The 23,417-nt window shown below is 33.8% G+C and overlaps 2 protein-coding genes across 3 annotated transcripts in view; both read left to right on the top strand.

The window, feature by feature from the left end:
- Positions 1 to 3,987: 3,987 nt before the first annotated feature.
- LOC141292588 (E3 ubiquitin-protein ligase TRIM35-like) lies at positions 3,988 to 15,631 on the top strand. Of its 2 annotated transcripts, XM_073824624.1 has the most exons (7): positions 7,239 to 7,258; positions 7,338 to 7,456; positions 11,406 to 11,649; positions 12,393 to 12,488; positions 12,566 to 12,796; positions 12,909 to 12,931; positions 13,018 to 15,631. In XM_073824624.1, coding segments are annotated over exons 2-7 (1,260 nt in total). In that variant the 5' UTR covers positions 7,239 to 7,258; positions 7,338 to 7,454; the 3' UTR covers positions 13,682 to 15,631. The 2 variants fall into 2 exon arrangements, with proteins under 2 accessions (XP_073680724.1, XP_073680725.1); XM_073824623.1 differs by lacking the exons at positions 11,406 to 11,649; positions 12,393 to 12,488; positions 12,566 to 12,796; positions 12,909 to 12,931; positions 13,018 to 15,631 and adding exons at positions 3,988 to 4,696; positions 6,906 to 7,136; positions 7,537 to 9,276 and having other exon boundaries at positions 7,236 to 7,258.
- Positions 15,632 to 16,006: 375 nt separating this feature from the next.
- The window catches only part of wdr7 (WD repeat domain 7), a 65,473-nt gene continuing 58,062 nt past the window's right edge, over positions 16,007 to 23,417 (top strand). The window contains exons 1-2 of the mRNA XM_073824067.1: positions 16,007 to 16,126; positions 22,699 to 22,870. Of these exons, the coding sequence (XP_073680168.1) occupies positions 22,712 to 22,870 (159 nt within the window). The 5' untranslated portion in view covers positions 16,007 to 16,126; positions 22,699 to 22,711. The remainder of the gene's footprint in view (positions 16,127 to 22,698; positions 22,871 to 23,417) is intronic.

The following is a 23,417-nucleotide window of genomic DNA, read 5'->3' on the forward strand; positions in this document are numbered from 1 at the left end:
GCATTTTGCTTTGTACAACCAATGTGAGGCTTTCCAAGAAGAGAGAAGACGGAAATCTTCATCAGGAACTTGTAGCGCTCACAGAGGAAAGCTGAGGCTCTTTTGTCTGGATGATCAGCAGCTCGTGTGTGTCGTGTGTCGAGACTCCAGAAAACACACCAACCACAGATTCTGTCCCTTAGATGAAGCTGTGATCGACAAAAAGGTCAGTCAAATGATTATTTTATTAAATTATTGGATAGATTGTTTCCCAATGATACAAATATTTGTAAATATATTTTGTTTCATCTGTCAAATTTGCTGAACTTTGCTTATTTTTTCTTTATTTAATCTGAATTAATCTTTTCATATTTTAGGTTAGTGTATTATCAGACTACATTTCAAAACATGGAGTTATTGGAGTTATATTCAGCACAAATCTGCTACTTGTAATGTTTAGACCATGAGGGAAAACAAGTGTGTTACAGAAAACAGTGACTGACAAAGAAAAACACATATACCCTGGGGAATAACAAGATAACAAGACACACCTGGGAGACTAATCAAATGAACTATAAACTGACTACAAACAAAGCACAGGAAACACTTCAACATAAAAGTCCAAACAAGACACATGGGATCATGTTACACCATGGTCTGCATTATATTAAGAAAATAAAAAGATATGTATGATTATGTTCATTTCTTTCAGGAGATACTCAAAGCTGCACTGAAGTCCTTGCAGGAGAAACGGAGAACATTTGAGAATGTCAGCCAGAGTTTCTGTCAAACTGCTGAACAAATTAAGGTTGGAAATAAACGGTGTAATTTAAGATATTTTGGATCTAGTCTGGCCATACCTTTGTGTAAATATGTCTTTAATTTCAGATTAAGACTCAACAGACAAAGAGGCAGATTAAAGCAGAGTTCAAGGAACTTCACCAGCTTCTACATGATGAAGAAGCGGCCAGACTAACAGCGCTGAGAGAAGAAGAGCAGCAGAAGATTCAGATGATGATAGAGAAGACTGACAATATGAGCAGACAGATTTCATCTCTCACACAAACAATCGGAGACATAACGGAGCAGATGAAAGCGGATGATTTTTCATTCCTGCAGGTCCTGCAAATGTCATTTTCAGAGATTAAAAACCAAATCCAGTTTTGCTGAATAATTAACATTCTGTAAGAAAAAAAAGAAAGAAATGCTAAGAGCATGTTGCAAAGGTCTGTGTTTTTGTTTTTCGGGTTGATCTATGCGGTGGTTCTGAGCTCAAACTATCAGCGTCTTTGACTCCAGAATTTTTTATTTTCCAGAGTTCAGGATAACCTGCTGGTTCCAGAACCAAGTCCAGCAGTGACGATCAGTTTGTCAAATCACCTGACCAACCTGAAGCTCACTGTCCTACAGAAGATGCAGGAAAATGTTGGTAGAAGTGAGTATGATGACTCAGAATATGACTTCTGTGGTTATTTGTTCTACTGTATGCGTATGAGCGTATTATCTTCTGTATTTCTTTTAGCCATGCATTTCAAGTCTGATCATTCGGATTTCCACACTGCAATGGAGACTCTGAATAATCCAGTGAAGCGCACTGAATATAAACATTTTCCAATAAGTCAATTGAGCGGTACAAAATGTTTTAGGGTTAAACTGTCCAGGAAAGGCTCAAAGACGGTTTCATGGGATGCTGAGCTTGCATGTCTTAAAACTCCCAACCCAGTCCACACCGTGCCTTTAAGCCACGACAGATCCCAGTTCCCCAAACAGCATCCTCAGTACGAGACGACAGAGACCATGCCATGCAGCCAAACCAATCGTCCCGTCCCTCTAAAGAGACACACGAAAAACAATCCTGGGAGCGTAGAGGATCAAAATCCTGACATGCAGTTCCCAGGTGTCAAGGATTTAGTGAAGAAAATAAATGAGCAAATGAAAATGTGATGAAAATTTAAAAGCAAAGGTTATATTCTATTGTTATATTGGACTTAATGTGGAAAAAAAAACCTGAAATGTAATGTTAAATATAGCTGCAAGCAGTGATGACGGGCCCTAGCCATCAGTGCAATCGCCAACCCGGTCGCATCATGTACACAGTGCATTAACAGTAACCCTCTGGCACTTTGTATTATAGGATTACAGCAATGAAAGGGTTACGCTTTAAAATCAAGTGTGTGAAACACACACACACACACACACACGAACACACATGAACAGAAAGAGAGCTTTAATCTGAAGATGTGACAAACACTAAAGTTGTTGAGTTGATTAAAACAGCTGTTCCCAATGAATCAGGGTAACTAGGATGCTTTAGAACAGCTTGGACTATTTGGAATGGTATAGAACTTTGTATTTTCCAATAGACTGTGACAGTTTGCAAAGGGTGTGAATAATTTTGGACATGACACTTTTTGTTCAAATGTAAGTAAAAGCTGAGAAATATTTTTTTTTGATATATTTAATATACAAGCACTCTTAAAAATAAAGGAAGAACCTTTTTTTTTTATTAAATAGTTCCAAAGAATCTTTAACATCTGAAGAATCTTTCTGTTTCACAAAAGGTTCTTTGTGGCTAAGGTTCTTCAGATTATAAAAAGGTAAAAAAAAATAAGTTTTTTTTTGAAGAACCTTTGACTGAATGTACCAAAAATGGTTCTTCAATGGTTATTTTTGAAAGTGAATATATTTTTGTAAAAGAAAGATGTCTATGAAGAGCTGTGAGAGCATCTGCTGGTGTTGTGATGAAATTGCACCTCCTGCGGAATATTTACTGCACCGCAGGGTCAAAGTTACCTCAATCTAAAAACATGCATGAGAACAATTTAAATGCTTTTTGATATTTTAATTATTATTAGACATATTAAATGACAGAGGTCAAACCTGTTATGACCTTGTTTTGTTCTGTCATAAATTGTTCTATTTTAAATGTAGCTTTTATTCTTCATTCAAGTTATCATCTGTAAAAAATAATTAAGTTTAAATGTAATTTAGATATTGCACACTATTTAGATCTTTGTTTTCTGTAACTTTCAAAACAATAACTATATTTTTATATATAGTAAATTATTAATATAGAATGTAGTACGTAGTACATATAATGTGTCATAAATTATATATTTTTTTAGATTTTAAATAACACTTATCAACAATGTTTTTGTCATTTTTTTTTATCCACATGTTTTGATCCACCTTTTTATTTTATTTTTTCATTTTTCAAATTCCTGTACCTTTCAAATGGCATGTTATGTATTTCCTCAGCAGAAAATATTAATGAGAATAATACGAGCTTTGAATGTTTACCTCTAAATATGCAAATGTATCAACTGAGTGTGTATTCTGATTTAAATAAATTAGGATATTTACAGTATTATAATAAATAGCTAAATATGTGTGAATATGGGTAAGCAAAATAATCTTGTTTTCTGTTTGAAATAAGATTTTTTTCTTACCACATTGGCAGATTATTTTGCTTGTTCTACGCAAAAAAAGTCCTAATTTTGACTTGTTTTTTTCTGAAAATAAGACAATAGTTTTTACTTGTATAGAAAATCCGTCTTGCTTTAAGAATTTTGAGATATTTTGGCTGGAAAAAAGACAAAAAATCTAAATGAGAAAAGCTTTTTTTTTTTTTTTTTTGCAATGGACTATTTATTGACACAAAAGTGACATACCTAAAATAAAAACAGTTCTTCTACAACAGACTTTTGGTAAAATTATAAATCTTTTGAACATTTGTACAGTAAAACACTTGTGAAAAAGCAAGACTGAAAATATAAGAGAAAAAAATGTCCATTAATTTGGCCATTTGTGTTTTTCCTTACCAAATTATTTAGCAGATTAAAAAAAAAAAAAGCCTTGATAGATAATTGCCATATGGATAGGTCATGTTCTAGAATAATAATTTACTGAAGTGTAAACAGTTGAAAGGTAGCCTGTATAAACAGTATATTGTACTTTGGACAGACACACCTGCTGATCTGCATTTGTAATTCACATAGGATCTGTAGCTCAGTCGACTCTGAACAATTTCTGATCCTTATTAACATTACTAATGCATATTTTTGGAAGTACCGGCTTTGGAGTTTGCTGAGTGTTAAAACCAACTTATTACTTCACTGACAGTGAAACTTTGAAGATGGACTCGGAATCGCTTCAAACTGCGTTTGCTACAATGATTTTTGAGGGTTTTTTAAACTGTCCAGTGTGTCATGACACTTTTATAAATCCTGTGTTTCTGTCCTGTAGTCACAGCGTCTGTGAAGACTGTCTTCAGAGTTTTTGGGAAAATGAAAGCGTTAAAGAATGTCCAGTTTGCCGAACACCTTCTAACGAACATCCTCCAGTAAATCTGGTTTTGAAGAACCTGTGTGACTCCTACCAACACAAGCCGAGCCGAAGACTTTTATACAAACGTCCTCCAGTAAATCTGACTTTAAATAACCGGTGTGAGAGATCCCCTCGCAACCCGAGTCAAACCTTTTTATGCGAACGTCCTGCTCCAGAAAATCTGCCTTTGAGGAACCGTAGAGAGAGATGGTCCCAGAAACCAAGCCAAAGATCTTCATTTGGAGGTGAAAGTGTCTGCAACCTTCACAAAGAGAAGCTGAAGCTCTTCTGTGTGGATGATCAAGAGCCCATGTGTTTGGTGTGTCGAGACTCCAGAAAACACATAAACCACAGATTCTGTCCTGTGGATGAAGCCGTGATGGACAATAAGGTCAGACACATGATTTTCGAAACGTTATCAAAAATTGCAATAACAAATCAATCGGCTACTTAAAAAAAATGCTGCCGTGGGTTTATTCATACATTATTTGTTAAATACACTGAGACCTACAGTCAAGCCCAAAATTATTCATACCCCTGACAAATTCTGACTTAAAGTTACTTTTATTCAACAAGCAAGTTTTTTATTTTTATTATTATTTTTTTTTTTATTAGAAATGACACGGATATCTCCCAGAAGATAATAAGACGATGTACAAGAGGCATCATTGTGGAAAAATTTATTACTCATCTTTTATTTACATCTGAACAAAAAGTGGCATGTCCAACATTATTCATACTCTTCTCAATAATCAATAGAAAAGCCTTTATTGGCTGTTACAGCAATCAAACTCTTCCTATAATTGCTGACCAGCTTTTTGCATGTCTCCACTGGTATTTTTGCCCATTCATCTTTAGCGATGAGCTCCAACTTTTCAGGTTGGAGGGTCTCCTTGCCATCACCCTGATCTTTAGCTCCTCCACAGATTCTCAATTGGATTTAAGTCAGGAATCTGGCTGGGCCACTGCAAAATATTAATGTTTTTGTCTGTTAACCATTTCTTCACCATTTTTGCTGTGTGTTTTTGGTCGTTGTCGTGCTGAAATATCCACTGGTGCCCAAGGCCAAGTTTCTCTGCAGACTGCCTGATGTTGTTGTTGAGAATTTTGATGTATTGCTCCTTTTTCATGGTGCTGTTTACTGTGATTAGGTTTCCTGGTCCACCGGCTGAAAAACACCCCCAAAACATTAGGTTCCCACCACCATGTTTGACAGTGGGATGGTGTTCTTAGGGTTGAAGGCTTCTCCTTTTCTATGCCAAATGAAGGCTACATCATTGTGGCCAAACAATAAATTTTTTTGTTTCATCTGACCATAAAACAGAAGACCAGAAATCTTCTTTGGCCAGATGAGCATTTGCAAAGGCCAAGCAGGCTTTTGTGTGCCTTATCTGGAGAAGTGATGTCCTCCTTGGTCTGTGTCCGTGGAACCCAGCGGTGTGCAGTGTCTGTTGGACTGTCTGCCTTGAGATGTTGCCACCAGCAGAGCCCAGATTCATCAGGATGGCCTTGGTGGTGATCCTTGGATTCTTTTTTTACCTCTCTCTCTATTCTCCTGGCCAGCACAGGTGTCACTTTTGGCTTCCGACCACGTCCTCTGAGATTTTTCACAGTGCGGCATGTCTTGTATTTTTTAATAATACTTTGCACTGTAGCCACTGGAACTTCAAAACATTTAGATATGGTCTTATAGCCCTTTTCTGACTTGTGAGCAGCCACAAAGTGCAGCCGCAGGTCCTCAGTGAGCTCCTTTGTCTTAGCCATGACTGTCCACAAACCAACAGCAGAGAGCTACTGTTTTTCACCTGTTGAGTTGATTAAAACAGCTGTTCCCAATGAATCAGGGTAATTAGGATGCTTTAGAACAGCTTGGACTATTTGGAATGGTATAGAACTTTGGATTTTCCCATAGACTGTGACAGTTTGCAAAGGGTATGAATAATTTTGGACATGCCACTTTTTGTTCAAATGTAAATAAAAGCTGCAGAAATATTTTTTTCCACAATGATGCCTCTTGTACATCATCTTATTATCTTTTGGGAGAAGCCTGTGTCATTTCCAGTCAAAAAAAAAACTTGCTTGTAGAATAAAAGTAACTTTAAGTCAAAATGTATAAATAATTTCGGGCTTGACTGTAAATGATCAGAGAAACTGAAGAACAGTCTAAACCAATTATTCTGAATTCCCTTTTCAAGCCATAACCAGATCTATGATTAGGATTAAAATATTTTAAACGTGATTTTATAAGATTTCAGTTCAGTGCATCATCAGATTAAGTTGAGCGGTTTTTTTTTAGCTGTGATGCATCTGTCAGGACAAATACATTCCTTCCACTGTAATATCAAAGAAAATAGGCAAAAGTCTAAAAAGAGAATATCCATCAACAACGACAATTTTTATGTTGTATTTCTTTCAGGAGATACTCAACGCTAATTTGTAGCCCTTACGGGAGGAACTAAGAAAATATGTAAATCGTGACGGGAGTTTGCGTACAATTATTAGAGATATTAAGGTCTGGAATATGCAATTTAAAATATTCTGAAAATGTATATACTGATACAGATGTATTACAAACAATATTGTTGTGTCTTTAATTGTAGTTTCACGCTCAGAGCACAGAGAGGCAGATTAAAGCAGAGTTTGAGGAGCTTCATCAGTTTCTACGCAATGAAGAAGCGGCCAGACTAACAGCGCTGAGAGAACAAGAAAAACTGAAGAGTCAGATAATAACGGAAGACATGGAGGAGACCAGAAGACACATTTCATCTCTCAAACTCACAATCAGAGATATAGAGGAGCAGATGAAAGCTGAGGATGTCTCATTCCTGCAGGTGCCAAGGAGTTTCATTATTCTGCAATCATATGACTGTGCAGAGATTAAAACCAAATTCTGGTTTGCTGATTCATTTGAATCTTTCTTTTCATTACAGAACTTTCGTGCCACATTGCAAAGGTTTGTAACCCGTCTTTTCTCTTCTGAATCAAAGCATCAGCATCTCTGACTCCGGATTTCTTAATGTTTTATTTTCTAGAGCTCAGCGCAAACTGCCAGATTCAGAACCCATTCCAGCAGTGACAATCAATTTCTCAAATCACCTGACCAACCTGAAGCTCAACGTTTTACAGAAGATGAGGGAGAATGATGGTGAATGTGAGTATGTCAGATTGCACTTATGTGTTTTTTTTTGTCCTACTGTCTGTGTATGAGCATATATCTGTTCTTTCTTTTAGCCATGCATTTCAACACAGATAATTCTGATTTTCAATCTGCAACTGACATTTCTAATGATCCGGTGATATATAATGAATATAAGCATTTTCCAAGACATGGAGGGAAAGGTAAGGGTAAAACGTCCAGGAAAGGTTCACAGCCGATTTCATGGGAGGTTCAGCATGCAAATCTTAAAACTCCTCCTGACCCGGTCCACACCGTGCAACTAAGCCACGACAGACCCCAGTTCCCCAAACAGTGTCCTCAGTACGAGACGACAGAAACCATGCCATGCAGCCAAACCAATCGTCCCACCCCTCGTAAGAGACTCACGAAAAACAATCCTGGGAACGCAGAGGATCAAAATCCTGACATGCAGTTCACAGGTGTCAAGGATTTAGTAAAGAAAATGAATGAGCAAATGAAAATGTGATATAAAATGAAAAGCAAATGTTATATTCCATTGTTATATTGGACTTAATGTTGAAAAAAACAAACAAAAAAAAACTGAAATGTAATGTTAAATATAGCTGCAAGCAGTGATGACGGGCCCTAGCCGTCAGTGCAATCGCCAACCCGGTCGCATCATGTACACAGTGCATTTACAGTAACCCTCTGGCACTTTGGACTTAAGGATTACAGCAATGAAAGGGTTACGCTTTAAAATCAAGTGTTTCTGTTGTTTCACATTTTCATTCACTCTAAATATAATTTAAGACATTAACAATAATGTTTTAAATTTTTGGGAAAAATTCAGCAAAAAAAAAAAAAAAAAAATTCATGATACTAAATCATGTAGCTATGACTATTTAAATCCTTCAGCAAATGGGCAAACATATCAACTAGATGTGTATTTGAATCATACGAACTTGTGGAAAATGGGCATCCGATGACCCCTTTAATGTCTCTGCTGAGGTGTGTTTTGTGTTCTATGCAAAATCTAAACTTTTTTAAAAGGCAAGAGAAGTAATATTAAATAATTAGTTAATTAATTATTGTTATTAATAGTAAGTACATTTATTCTGTGACGCTGCTTTGCAACAATGTGTATCATGAAAAGCACTATACAAATGATCATGAATTGAATTGCATTAGGAAACCATCAACGTTCCCCGGAACCCATTTGGGTTAGTTTTGGCCATGATTCGGCTAATTTTGAGTACCAATGAATCTGGTTTTGTTATGTAAATCTGGCAACCCTCATTACCTGCTGTTGTGCTGTTGTTGTTTTGTCTATTTTTATGTATGCTATATGTGACCCTGGACCACAAAACCTTAAGTAGCACGTGTATATTTATAGCAATAGCCAAAAATACATTGTATGGGTCAAAATTTTAGATTTTTAAAAATCATTAGAAGTAAAGATCATGTTCCATAAAGATATTTTGTAAATTTCCTACTGCAAATATATCAAAACTTAATTTTTGATTAGTAATATGCATTGCTCAGAACTTCATTTGGACAACTTTAAAGGCGATTTTCTCAATATTTAGATTTTTTTGCAACTTCAGATTGCAGCTTTTATTCCAAATATTGTCCTATTCTTACAAATCATACATCAATGGAAAGCTTATTTATTCATCTTTCAGATGATGTATAAATCATTCAAGATAAAAATTATGTGGTTTTGTGGTCCAGGGTCACATGCTGTAAGTCAAACTGGAAAAAAACAATAAGCTTGCTTGTTGTATCGCCATTTGTGAAAGACAATACAAGTACGAAATTGTATACTGGTTTAAAGAGGAAACATTATGAATAAAACTTCCTTGACTACAACAACAGTATCTTAACTAATAGAATTCCCTAAAATTTTTAAGATGGTACACGTCTGGCTTTTCTTGCAATATTGCTGCCTGTCATGTGTACAGATATTTTAAGTGCATTCATGGATGCACAAGCGTGTGCAGTGGTAACAAACAACAATCTTGAATTGTGCTCAGGCTGACTAACCTTTTGTTGCATTATTATTTATAATGCAATGTAATTAGTTGTGGCGTACATCCCTTCTCTGAATTCAATTGTCAAAAAGAACAAATTGCACAATGCATGGTGATAGATGTCATAGTGGATCGAGCAGTTGTTTTACAGGAATCGGGCCTTCATTTCATCGGTTTTGTTTTCAAGGAAAACGAAGCTTAAGAAGCTTTGCTTTCATTTTCAGAGCTACAGAAAAACTGGTTTCAGTTCTATTAATGTGGACAGCAATGAGGTTTGCTTATTGATTTGCATATGTATTTATTAACTCATTCACATTATTAGTGAGAATGAACAATAAGCAATTGAACTGAACATGAACTGATATTACAATAATAAGCATGACCAACACCATTTAAAACAAATCAGTTGAAAGGAACACAAAAACCTTTATGCACGATTTGTAACAGGTTTCAGCTGACACCTAGATCATTTACAGTCCTCAAGAATGAGGAAAATCAAGAAACAAACATCAAACAGTCATAAATACTAGTTCAATGTTTGTATTGTTTGTCAGCTGGGGAAAAAAAAACATTCAGAAAGAAATTCCAACAACTTGTTCCTCTGTGTTTTTATTGTTCTAGCTGGTGTGAATCTGATGTTCTTAAAACATATTAAAACCTAATAGTTTTTGTTTTCATTATAGCTATGATCCTTGAATGGGCCTTTACTCAATGTCTGCATGTTATTGATATTAACTGTAGATTTATTGGAAATTATCATTGAGTGACAGAAAATCAGAATTCTGAAGAAAAAAAGTTAGAACTGAGTGACAGAAATTCGGAATCTTGAGAAAAAGTCAAAATTTAGTGATAGAAACTTGGAATTCTGAGAAAAAAAGTCAAAATTGAGTGACAAATTCGGAATTCTGAAGAAAAAAGTCAGAATTGAGTGACAGAAATTCAGAATTCTGAGGAAAAAAGGAGAGTGACAGAGATTCAGAAAAAGTTGGAATTGAGTGATAGATTCAGAATTCTGAGAAAAAAAGTCAACATTGAGTGACAGAAATTCTGAATTCTAAGGACAAAGTCAAAATTGAGTAATAGAAATTCGGAATTCTGAGAAAAAAAGTTGGAATTGAGTGACAGATTCTGAGAAAAAAGTCAAAATTAAGTTATAGAAACTTGGAATTCTGCAAAAAAGGTTAAAATTGTGTGATAGAAACTTGGAATTCTGAGGAAAAGTCAAAATTGAGTGATACAAATTCATAATTCTGAGGGAAAAAAAGGAGAGTGACAGAGATTCAGAAAAAGTTGGAATTGAGTGATAGATTCAGAATTCTGAGAAAAAAATTCAACATTGAGTGACAGAAATTCAGAATTCTGAGGAAAAGGTCAAAATTGAGTGATACAAATTCTGAATTCTGAGGAAAAAAAGGAGAGTGACAGCGATTGAAAAAAAGTCAAAATTGAGTGATAGCTTTTTACATGCGGGTCTGTTCCTCATAAAAAGTGCCATACATTCTTTAAACATTAGCCTAAATCCGGCTAAAGAAAATCAGGTGATCTCTCAGAAGTGAATCTTGTGTTGAAGTAAAACACTTCAGACTTACATGATCCAGTTTATCTGCATTGTACAGATGATGCAGAACAGAATGAAGCACATTTCTAAGTGTTGAGTTGAGCTCCTCCCACTGGATATAAAGCACCTGCTCATATTGCATCAAACTCAGTCTGTATGTGCATTTTGAAAAGTCTCTGCTGTTTGAAGCTTAAAACCAGAAAGTGAAACTTTGAAAATAGATTTTGAAGTGTAAAATGTCTTCTGAAGGTTTTACTGAGGTGGACTTCACTTGTCCTGTGTGCTTTGACTTTTTCATAAATCCTGTTGTTCTGAACTGCAGTCACAGCATCTGTTCAGACTGCATCAAGGCGTTTTGGAAAAGTAAGGGATTTAACGAATGTCCCATGTGCAGGGAAGTATCGGCATTGGATGATCCTCCGTTAAATCTGGCTTTGAAGAACTTGTGTGAGACCTTCCAACAGGAGCGAAGTCAAAGCTCTTCATCAGGAGGTGAAAATGTCTGCAGCGCTCACAATGAGAAGCTGAAGCTCTTCTGTCTGGATGATCAGCAGGCCGTGTGTTTGGTGTGTCGAGACTCCAAACTACACACCGACCACAGTTTCTGTCCCATAAATGAAGCTGTGAACAATAATAAGGTCAGTAAACTGATTTTACAGATTAAACAATGGTTTTGCAATGACAACTATATACAACACACACTAGAATGAATAAATAGATGTGTTTTTGTCTGTTGATTGAGCTGTGAAACCAAGCTGTTGATTTGGAAGCACATTTGCAAATGTCATTTCATTGTGTTTTTCAAGTTTTAATCTATGGTAACTTGTGTCCACCACTGAATAAAAAACTAAAACAAGGTAACTGTGACTTTTTATCTCACAATTCAATCAAAAGTGACAGAAATGTGGAATTCAGAGAAAAAAGTTGAAATTGAGTGATAAAAACTGAATTCTGAGAAGAAAAGTTGGAATTGAGTGTGAAATGTGGAATTCTGAGAAAAAAAGTCAAAACAGTGATAGAAAATGGGAATTCTAAGAAAAAGAAGTTGGAATTGAGTGACAGAAACTCTGAATTCTGAGACGAAAAGTTAAAATTGAGTGATTGAAACTCGGAATTCTGAGATAAAAGTCGGAATTGAGTGACAGAAATGTGGAATTCTGAGAAAAAAAAAGTCAAAACAGTGATAGAAAATGGGAATTCTGAGAAAAGAAAGTCGAAATTGAGTGACAGAAATCCAGAATTATAAAAAAATGGACAATTAGGCAATAGGTTTCAGTTCATTTTGACCCCTCCCTTCAAACACATTTCCTGTGATATCAAATAATAGAGAAAAAGTAAATCAATAAAACTGAAGACTGAAATGCATTTTTTTTTCTTTCAGGATAAACTTAAAGCTGTACTGGTACAACTAAGGGAGAAAATGGGAATATTTGATAATTTTAAGCAGACTTTGGATCAGACTGCTGACCGTAATAAGGTTTGAAATAATCCCTGTGATTTAAGCACTTCTGGGTGTTATAGATTTGGCCATTATATCTTGCTGTTAATTGACAGGTTCAAACTCAAGAAACAGAGGAGAAGATCAACAAGGAGTTTGAGGAGCTTCGTGAGATTCTACGCAATGAAGCAGTGGCCAGAATAACAGTGCTGCGAGAGGAAGAGAGGCAGAAGAGTCAGATGATAAAGGACAAGACTAAGAAGACCAGCGAACAGATCATATCTCTCAAATGTGCATTTAGAGATATACAGCAGCAAATGAAAGCCGAAGATGATTCATTCCTGCAGGTGCGAATAATCGCTCATCTTCAGAATTCCAGTGTTATTTATTAAAACAAATGCAAACATATGAATGTCATTTTAATTAATAATTTGCATCTCTTTCTTCTTGTCTTTACAGAACTTTAAGAGCACATTGGAAAGGTCTGTTGTGTTTCCTATTTCTTTTCTAAATTCTCTGGCTCTCAACCAGCAGCATCTCTGATTCCTAAATGTTTTTTGTCCCCCAGAGCCCAGTTGAGCCTGCCAGGGGATACGGGGGATGTTTCAGATTTGCTCATTTATCCCAAAGAATACCTGGAAGACCTGAGGCTCACTGTGCTACAAAAGATCGACAGCTCCAGGGAGGACCCCAGCTCCCGGGGGGGCCACAATTTAAAACGGGGACACAGAGGGGGGCCCACTGTAAGGGGGGACCCCAATTCCAGAGGGGGTTTTAGGGGGGACCCTAATTCCAGAGGGGGCCACGGTAATAGAAATGACCCCAATTTTAAGGAGAACCCCAATTTCAGGGGGGGCCTCAATCTTAAGCAGGGCCCCGGTAACAGAGGGGCCCCCAATTTTAAGGAGAACCCTATTTTCAGGGGGGGCCACAATCTTAAGCAGGGCCCCGGTAACAGAGGGGCCCCCAATTTTAACGAGAACCCTATTTTAAGGGGGGATAACAATCTTAAGCAGGGCCCCGGTAACAGAGGGGACCCTAGTTTTAACGAGGAACCCTTTTTCAGGGGGGAGCAACATTTTAGGGGAAACTCCAATTTCCGAGGGGACAACAGGGGCCACATGACTGGGGAAACACATGGATACAGAGGGGGCCGGAATTACAGAGGGGCCCACTATAACGAGGGGACCAAAGTTCCAGAGTGGGTGGAGGAGTTCCATGGGAGCCCCTGAGGGGGATAATTCAAATAAGTAAAAATATGTTATATTAAAATATGTTTGGAAATATATGTATGCAATAAAATTCCAAATGCAAGAAATTTTACTTGAACCGAAAGTTGCAGAGTAAACTGCACTGAAAAAAAAAGCTTTTGAAACTATTTTCGTTCAGAAACTGCTAGTTAGTTACATTTGAGAAATAATTACAAAGTAAGTGGAAAGACTAATATTTTAAGTAATTTAGCAACGTTTATTTTATTTACAACTTTGGAAAACAATTTTATAGTGGTGCACAGACATTAAGCATAGAGGTTAGACAATTTATTATTACCTCATGAGTTTTTTTTTAATCAGTGATAGACAGTTTGTTGAAAACAGACAAGGATTTAATGGCAGTGAATAACTAACATTCACACAGAACACAGAACAGGAGTATAGAAATATACTTCTATTATGAACTTAATTTTGAACTAATCTACTTAGTTTTTTTTTACTATATTAGGATATCATCCGATTTTCATTATTTTTACTAGGTTTTTTTTGCACAGTGTAAGCAGAGACAGAGGCATCAAGGTTGTTGAATGCTAGCCTTTTTAACATAAAAACGGCTTTATTTTTCTATTTTAATGGATTCTGTTTTCATGAAGCTACTGCTACATTAAGATACGATGTATTACATTCAAAGAAAAAAAACAAGTCTAACTCATTTAAATGAAATATAGGAAAGAAACAGAAGCTGTTCACCTCATTAGAAGTCAGTGTACCATGGAAATGACTTTTAACTGATATTTTAAGGCAAAACCTTGCATGTAGTTGCTTCAACAACAAAGAAGTTTAACAAAAAATAAATTTTTTAGGGCCTCAATTCCGTGTTTTTTAAAATATAATTTTTCCTTAAGTTTACTTACGTTTTAATAAAAATCATGTCTAATCAGTTGAATTGCAGTAATAGGGGCATATTATCCCCACATTTGAATTCTGTGTTGTGTTTAAATTTTTCTGAATGTTTTGATTTAATACAAATTTAATATTAGAAACAGCGGTAATAAAATGAAGGCATGAAAATTAACCATTTGATCTTTTAAAATGTAATTCCTTTTATTTGTGGCAACCAAAGTTCTGCACAAAAAAGGTTTACTTTTTAAAAAATAAAAAACACAGAGAAGAAAAAATGTGTAATATTAATAAAAAGTACTTGATATTTATATATCATATAAAATATCATTATACATTTTATGTTTTTAAAAATATGGGACACAGAGCACTGGAATGGAAAAGAACTTTTAACTTTAATATTTTTTATAAGACTTTGTTTTGAAAATATAGTACTTGATAAGCAAGATGCTGAAAAATCAAAGAAAAAGCACAACGGTCAAGGACGTCTGTCTATAGCATGCTTGCATAAAATAACAAAGCTTTTCGTTTGTTTTCACTACTACTGGGTGAACAAAGTAAAAAACAGGTTTCTAAAGTGAAGCATTAGTTATTCTAAAAGATCAGAAGCAATGGACAATACGTCATTTATACTTCTGTTGAAATGTTTGATATTTACATGACATTGTTACTGAAAAGTTACATTTTTCATGTCAAACCAATTTTTATTTCAGTTTAAAGTGTAGGGTGTGGTTCTGCCATATTTGTTTTATTTTATTTTATTACTTGTATTGTTTTAGTTTAGCTTTTATTCTTCTTTGCTAATCAAGATCAGATGTATTTTGGGTCTTTCATACAATTTACAACATTATTCTTTGTTATGAAAACAATAATCAAATATTTTAAAGCTATATACTATTGTTGTTTATTAATTTAGGTGTGGTTCTGTCATTAATTGCTATTTTAATCTAGCTTTTATTCATCTTGAAAGTTAATTTTAATGTAATTTAGGTGTTTTTGCTCTGTTATGAAATCAAATATCAACTACATTAAAACGATTTATGTGTTATTAATTACTTTATGATGTGGTTATGCTCATACGTAAACAATAAAAAAAAATCAACTACATTTGTGTTTATTTGTTTTGTATTGCAGACCTTTTCACCTCATTTTGTATTTTAATCTATCTCTGGCAATCGATTTAATGTCATAAGTGTTCATGTAGAGTTTATGTAATTATAAAATAACAAAATAATTATATTCTATGTAATATGTGTCTCTATATCTAACGTATATAGAGAATAGATGTATTTTCTGATTTAAATATATTTTTAATATTTACATTTTTGTAATAAACTTCAGCTTTGATAGTGAAGATATTATTTCGAGCCGCTAATGTGATAAAAACAAAACAAACAGTGGAGGGCAGCAGAGGCCTCGGCGTATGACGTCACCGCGTGACGTAACGACGCACGAGCGTGCTCCCGTCAGCTGATCAGTGAGTCGCTGCGGAATTAACCCGAGTTGGTGCGATATTTTCATAAAATCAACGACGGAACGAATATGAGACGATAAAGAGCGGCTCCGGTGAGTAAAACACACCGACACTTAGTCTGTCACACGACTGGACACTGATAGAGACTCGCTGTCACATAATAATGATGATAAACACACTGATGAACGGGCCAGAGGTCAATATACACACGATATACATACACAAACATACATAAAACATCATCCACGATCAACACACATAACGTCCATAAACACTTGTATCATACACAAACATATTCACATTATATACATGCATATTATACAGTATACTTCTACATCTACACACGCACTGTACACAACATGTACATGAACACTATACACAAACATGGCATTTTTGCAGCTCAAAATGTTCAAACAGATCATTTTCAATCCTTATAAGAGTGATTCTAGTCAATAATATCTACTGTTTGTAGTCAGTGTACTGACAGACATAAACATGACGTGGTTTCATTATGAAATCTGTATTAAATGGTGTCATTTCTGTATTATTACACAGAATTGCAGTTGTAATGATGGTTTGGAAACAGGTTTTGTCATTCAGTTTAGTTTATTTGTTTATAGGGGCAATGCATGTTAATATACATGGCTGTAAATGTCCAAGAATTGGCCAAAGAGGCTGTTTTTCTTTTGTAGATCTGACTAAATGTTAAACAGTCTCCCTAAAAAGCAAAACAGAGCATCTTATGCATGTATAACAAACAAATAAAGATAAATGGAAAAAGTGGAAAGCTCAAAAACACATTCATGAGTGCTCAATGTCCTGCATCAGTGGTCCATACAGGAATTATTTTTAGGCCCAGACACCATCTTCAAATGTGTTAAACAGTTGGCATTTACAAGCTTAAATTAAAGCCATATATGCAATATAATGCAATAAAATATGCATATTTTGCCAAATATGACCATGACTGCATTCATTTTCAGTTTAAATAGAAATATATTCTATTAGTAAAATGCTTAAAATGTTTAAACAGGTCATTCTGAGTATTTCTAGTCAATAATATCTACTGTTTGTAGTCAGTGTACTGACAGACATGAATATGACGTGGTTTCATTATGAAATCTGTATTAAAATGTGTCATTTCTGAATAATTAAACAGAATTGCAACTGTAATGATGGTTTGGAAACAGGTTTTGTCATTCAGTTTAGTTTATTTGTTTATAGGGGCAATGCATGTTAATAAACATGGCTGTAAATGTGCAAGAAAGAGGCTTTTTTTCATTTGTAGACCTGACTGAATGTTAAAAAGTCTCCCTAAAAAACAAGACAGAGCATCTTATACATGTATAACAAACCAACAAAGATAAATGGAAAAAAGTTAAATGCCAAAAAAAAAAAAAAATACATGAGTGCACAATGTTAATATGCTAATAGTCCAGTCCAGCCCTGCATCATTGATCCAGGAATTATTTTTAGGCCCAGACACCATCTTCAAATGTGGTAAACTGATGGAATTTATAAGCTTAAATTAAATCAGCCAACCAATATATGCAATATAATGCAATAAAAATGCATTATATGTTTTGCAAAATATGACCATGATTGCATTCATTAATAAACATGGCTGTAAATGTGCCAAAGAGGCTGTTTTTCATCTGTAGACCCTCGACAGAATGTTAAAACTTCCCTCTAAAAACAAACCAACAAAGAAAAGATGGCAAAAGTCGAATGCTAAAAAAATACAAATACATAAATGCACATAAAAATCAAACTAAAACGTAATCGAACATTTTCTTGATCAGTCCAGCCCTGCATCATTGATCCATACAGGAATTATTTTTAGGCCCAGACACCATCTTCAAATGTGTTAAACAGTTGTAGCTTATAAGCCTAAATTAAACCAACCAATATATGCAATATAATGAAATGAAATATGCATATTTTGCTAAATATGACCATGATTGCATTCGTTTTCAGTTTGAATACAAATATTCAGAATGGACCTGGTGTCAAAAGTAATGATTCTGTTATGGGTTTGATAGTTGTTATTTATAAAGCATGATTCTGGATATTCATAGTATAGTGCACTTATAGTAAATGCAATGCACTCTAATTTACATTATGTAAAAACAGTGCTTCTTTCACATATTTATAAACTGTATGATATATCAATACATATATGGCATTTTTGCAGCTTAAAATGTTCAAACAAGTCATTTTCAATCAAAATAAGAGTATTTCTAGTGAATAATACCTGCTGCTTATAGTCAGTGTACTGTCTATATGTGAATATAATGTGATTACATTATGAACTCTGTATTAAAATGTGTCATTTCTGTATTAGTAGAGGAATTGCGGCAGTAATGATTGTTTGGAAATGGTTTTCCTCATCAGACCAAATGATAGTCTAGACATGCAGGAATTTATTTTTAGGCCCATCTTCAAATGTGAGGAAGTTTAAAACAAACTGGATAGACATAAGATCAATTTGGCTCATGGTTGTCTTTTGTAGGTTTTATAATAGATTTAGTACAGTATTGCACACTCAGCACAGCAGTGGTTTGTTTTGTTTTATTTGCTTGGCTTACTTGTATATTCTTTTTTTTAAGGTGAAGAATTACCAGTATATAAGTTTTGTAAGGTTTCAATACTGAATAGAAAGCATATTTTATTGGAAAAGTCTTTTTAAAATGATATTAATAAATGGTTATATTCAGAAATTTCATTCTAAAAGCTTTCTACAGAGGACATTTTTAATTTTCTATCAAATATAAAGTTTTTATACAATTGCTATATTTTTAAAACAATATTGTTGGAAGTAAAATTTTGTTAAATTGGTGAATAATTTTCTTTGACAAATGTTTCTTATATAAAAAGTATTTGCTGCTGATATGGTGTTTAAATAAATAAATCATTTATTTAATAAACTGCAATACTTTTTTTTAAAGGGCTGAGAGTAATAGCATTTGTAAGCATATATGAAATGAACCAAAATGTGCAATAAACAAACATTAAACAGACTTTGACTATGCAGAATTTTGTGCATTAGATTTTATTTGAAATCTACAAATATTCTGAATGGATCTGGCCAAAATGAGTGATTCTGTTATGGGATTCATAGATGTTATGCCATTATTTATAGAGCAGGATGCTGGATATTTATAATATAGTGCAGTTATAGTAAATGTGATGTACACAAATTTAAATTATAGTAAGAATTTTAATGTTTTCTTTAAAGTTCCATTCATTTGATCAAAAATACAGGAAAATGTAATATTATGAAATATTATTGCAATTCAGAAATATCAGTTTTTTTATTTTAATATATTTAAAAATATCATTTATTTCTGTCTTCAGTGTCTCATGATTATTACTTTTATTATCAATGTTGGAAAATATTTTTTTGTAATCTGTGATACTTTTTTCAGCATTCTTTGATGAATTAAAAGTTTAAAAGAACAGCATTTATTCAAAATAGAAATCTTTTCAAACAGTAGAAGTCTTTACTATCACTTTTTTATCATTTTAACACATCCTTGCTGAATAAAAGTATTAATTTCTTTCAAAGAGAAAAAAATGTACAGACCCCAAACTTTAAACGAGGTGTTTATTGTAACAAAGCTTTCTATTTTAAACAAATGCTGTTCTTTTTAGCGTTTATTTATTAAAGTATCCTAAAGAAGTATCACAGGTTCCCAAAAAAATATTAAGCAGCACAACTGTTTTCAACACTGATGATAAATCAGAATATTAGAATGATTTCTGAAGGATCATGTGACACTGAATACTGGAGTAATGATGCTGAAAATTCAGCTTTGCATACAGTTTTTTTTCTGTAATTTTAATCAAATATAAACAGCCTTGATGAGCAAAAAGTCTCTCTTAAAAGCATTTAAAAATTGTACTGATCAGCTATTGTTTTGAAATGTAATGCAAACTTTTTTTAAGCTTGTATTTCTCATTTATTTAACATGTTGCATGCATGAATGTCCCAGTATAAGGTTGTTATATCAGCAGGCCACTTATGCATCAGACAGATTTTATTGAAGAACTTTAAAACAGACTGGATGGCCATAAAATGATTTTAAGATCAATCCTGCTTTGTTTTTTTGGCACATGGTCATCTCATAGATTTTATAATAGATTTAGTACAGTTTTGCATTTGCATACTCAGCAGCAGCAGTTTGTTTTGTTTTATTATGGATATTACCTTTACTAAAGGTGTTGTTTGATATTGTAAGATGCTTGATTTGTTCAGTAGCATTTCGTCATGCTATCACGACATGAAAATTCTGTACCAGAACAGATGCTTTTCAGATTTCTGTTAAATGCAGATAATCTCAAAACTGTCTGATATTCCCACATGTAATATCTTTAGACTTTTAGAGAGAACAGAACCACTCTGAATTTATTGGTTGGTGCCGATCAGAGAATCTGTGTCTGTCTCTATGGATGAACATGCATTGATTGCTCTGAAAGGGTTTGGTTTGATTCGTCTGCTGTTGTGTTGTGAGCGTCTGTCAGACTGAGAGAGACGGCAGCGCTGGAAACAGTCTTATTGTTTCTAAATCAGCAGAGGAATAGTTTCAGAATGAAGTTGGTTCACTTAGTTAAAATTAAACGGGTGTTTCGGAGGCTCAGGGTTAATATGAGGAAACATAAGCATGTCAGGTAAAGTCATTTGTCTTTTTGCATTTGTCTGTGTTTGAATAGTTTTGGTGTATTTTAAATTAATAAATGCATTAGTTATTGCAATAAGGACTGCACAAATGCTTTGCAAACGCTTGCTTGTTGAACTCTCATTTAATTCTGAAGCACTTGTTGTAATCGTCATTTAAATATTGTTCATACAGATGTTCTTGGATTGCAAATAAGGTTTATTAAAAATAGACATAAAAACAGAAACTAGCAGTGGTTAAAGTTAAAAGCATGATTTGTGGTGTTTTATTGGACTGGCGCTTTCAGAAGTGTTCAATAGTACTTACATCAGAGTCATTGATGTCCGTTTATCTGTGCCTTACGTAACAAGCACACTGTGTCCATCTCAATTCAATTAAAATTGTGATTTTAATTAGCAATTCAATCTTTGTTTGTGCTTCACTGACAATATCAGAAGGTTATTTTTCTGCTGAACCCTTAAAACAGGCTGGAGAGTGTGATTTTAGAGACTTTCGATGTTGTTTTAAGTGATGGATATTGATTTTGATTGATTACTTTGTCAGTTTGAGGTTAATCTGTAATGTTTGTCAATCATGAGGCGCTCATTTGCCCCAAATGGAAACCGCTGTCTGTTCTTTCATATATTTTGTGCATGTAGAGTATTTGTTTATTGTCGTGTACATATTATAGTATTTATGAGTGTCATTAATAAGTTCTTTTATCATAAATAACTGAACCCAGTATAAATTAAAGGGCTTTAAATACCGAATTGGCCATTTTATTAATGCTGTACTTTTTTTTTTTTTAAAGATGAAGAATTACCAGTATATAATTTTTGGAAGGTTTCATTGACTATAAAGCATATTTTAATCAAGGACATTTCTAAAAGCTTTTTTTTTTATTTTTTTTTCTATTAAATAAAGAATTTATATAATTGCTGTATTTTTTTTTATATTGTTTTAAAGAAAATATTGATAAATTGTTGAATAATTTACTTAAAAATATTTAATTTCTGCTACAAAAAGCAGCAATATTGTAAAATGTTTTTACTGTTTAAAATAACTGCTTTCTAGTTGAATATATTTTAAAATTTAATTTATTCCTGTGATTAAAGCTGAAATTTCAGCATTTTTCTAATATGCCAATTTTTTACCATTTTTATCAATCTTTAAAACAGTTGAGTACATTTTTTTCATGATTCTTTGATGAATAGAAAAAATCCAAAGATCAGCATTTATCTGAAATAAAATATTTATTTATTTATTTATTTATTATAATAAAATATATATATTTTTTTGGGGAAAGAAATGATAGAAATTAATGCTATTATTTAGCAAGGATGCTTTAAATTAATTCAAAAGTGATGATAAAGACATTTATAATGTTACACAAGATTTCTATTTTAAAGCTGTTCTTCTTAACTTTCTGTTCAGGAAAGAAACCTGAAAACAATTGTACTTATCTCTTTTCAACATAGTAATAATATTAAATGTTTTTTGAGCAGCAAATCCGCATTTTAGAATGATTTCTGAAGGATCATGTGACACTGAAGACTGCAGTAATGAAGCTATAAAATCAGCTTTGAAATCACAGGAATAAATTACATTTTAAAATATATTCAAATAGAAAGCACTTATTCTAAATGGTAAAAATATTTTAAACAATTTCTGTTTTTGCTATACTTTAGATCAAATAAATACAGGCTTGGTGAGCAGAAGAGACTTCTTAAAAAAAAAAAAACATTAAAAATCCTACTGTTCAAAAACTTTTGACTGGTAGTGTGTATATATATTAAAATAATATAATTTATTTGTTTGTTTGTTTTCTACTACATATCAGCAGCAAATGCAATGTTATATGAGCATACATTTGATTAAATATACATTTCAGGCCTCTGTTTGTTCATCTAGGCCGGTTATTCCACTTCCTCATTTTTGTGTTTCTGGAGTTTCCAATAATGATTGTGTCTGATCACGGTTTTCTTTTGTTGTCTCTCTCTTTTCAGTATCACAGAGAACATGTCAGGAAACAATCTGGTGTTACCCATAGTTCTTTGGGGCCGCAATGCACCCACTCACTGCATCTCCAGCCTGTTGGTGATGGACGATCTGTCCACCATCATCACCGGCTGCCATGATGGACAGATCTGCATCTGGGACATGACCCCAGAGCTGGAGGTGAGAGGTCACGGCGAGGTCACACACGGCTCTTTTTTTCTTAAAGGGACAGTTCACCTAAAAATGAATGTTTTGTCATCATTTACTCCTTTTCAAACCCAAATGACTTTCTGTCTTCTGTGGGCCAGAATGACATGAAGGTTAACTAGATAAAAAAGTTTGTCAAGACAAACTTTGGGTTGGCTTGCGAAAGCCTAGCTTGAAAGTTTAAAGCAGCTGTAAAATCGTAAAGTTTTGAACGTTATATAGATAGATTAGATGATTGCTAGCATGATTAGAATGTAGTTACCATGATTCCAACATTTTCCTAGCATGTTTAGTATGTTTCTAGCATGATTAGCAAATTGTTAGCATGTTTTTAGCATGTTTCTAGCATGATTAGCAAGTTTTTAGCATGTTGATAGCATGTTTCTAACATAATTAACAGGTTACTTGCGTTATTAGCATGTCATTAGCAAGTTGCTAGCATATTTCTCACATGATTAGCAAGTTGTTAGGATGTTTCTAGCATTATTAGCAAGATGCTAGCATGTTTCTAAGATGTTTC

The sequence above is a fragment of the Garra rufa genome, chromosome 19 (genome assembly GCF_049309525.1).
Source record: "Garra rufa chromosome 19, GarRuf1.0, whole genome shotgun sequence".
NCBI lineage: Eukaryota > Metazoa > Chordata > Actinopteri > Cypriniformes > Cyprinidae > Garra > Garra rufa.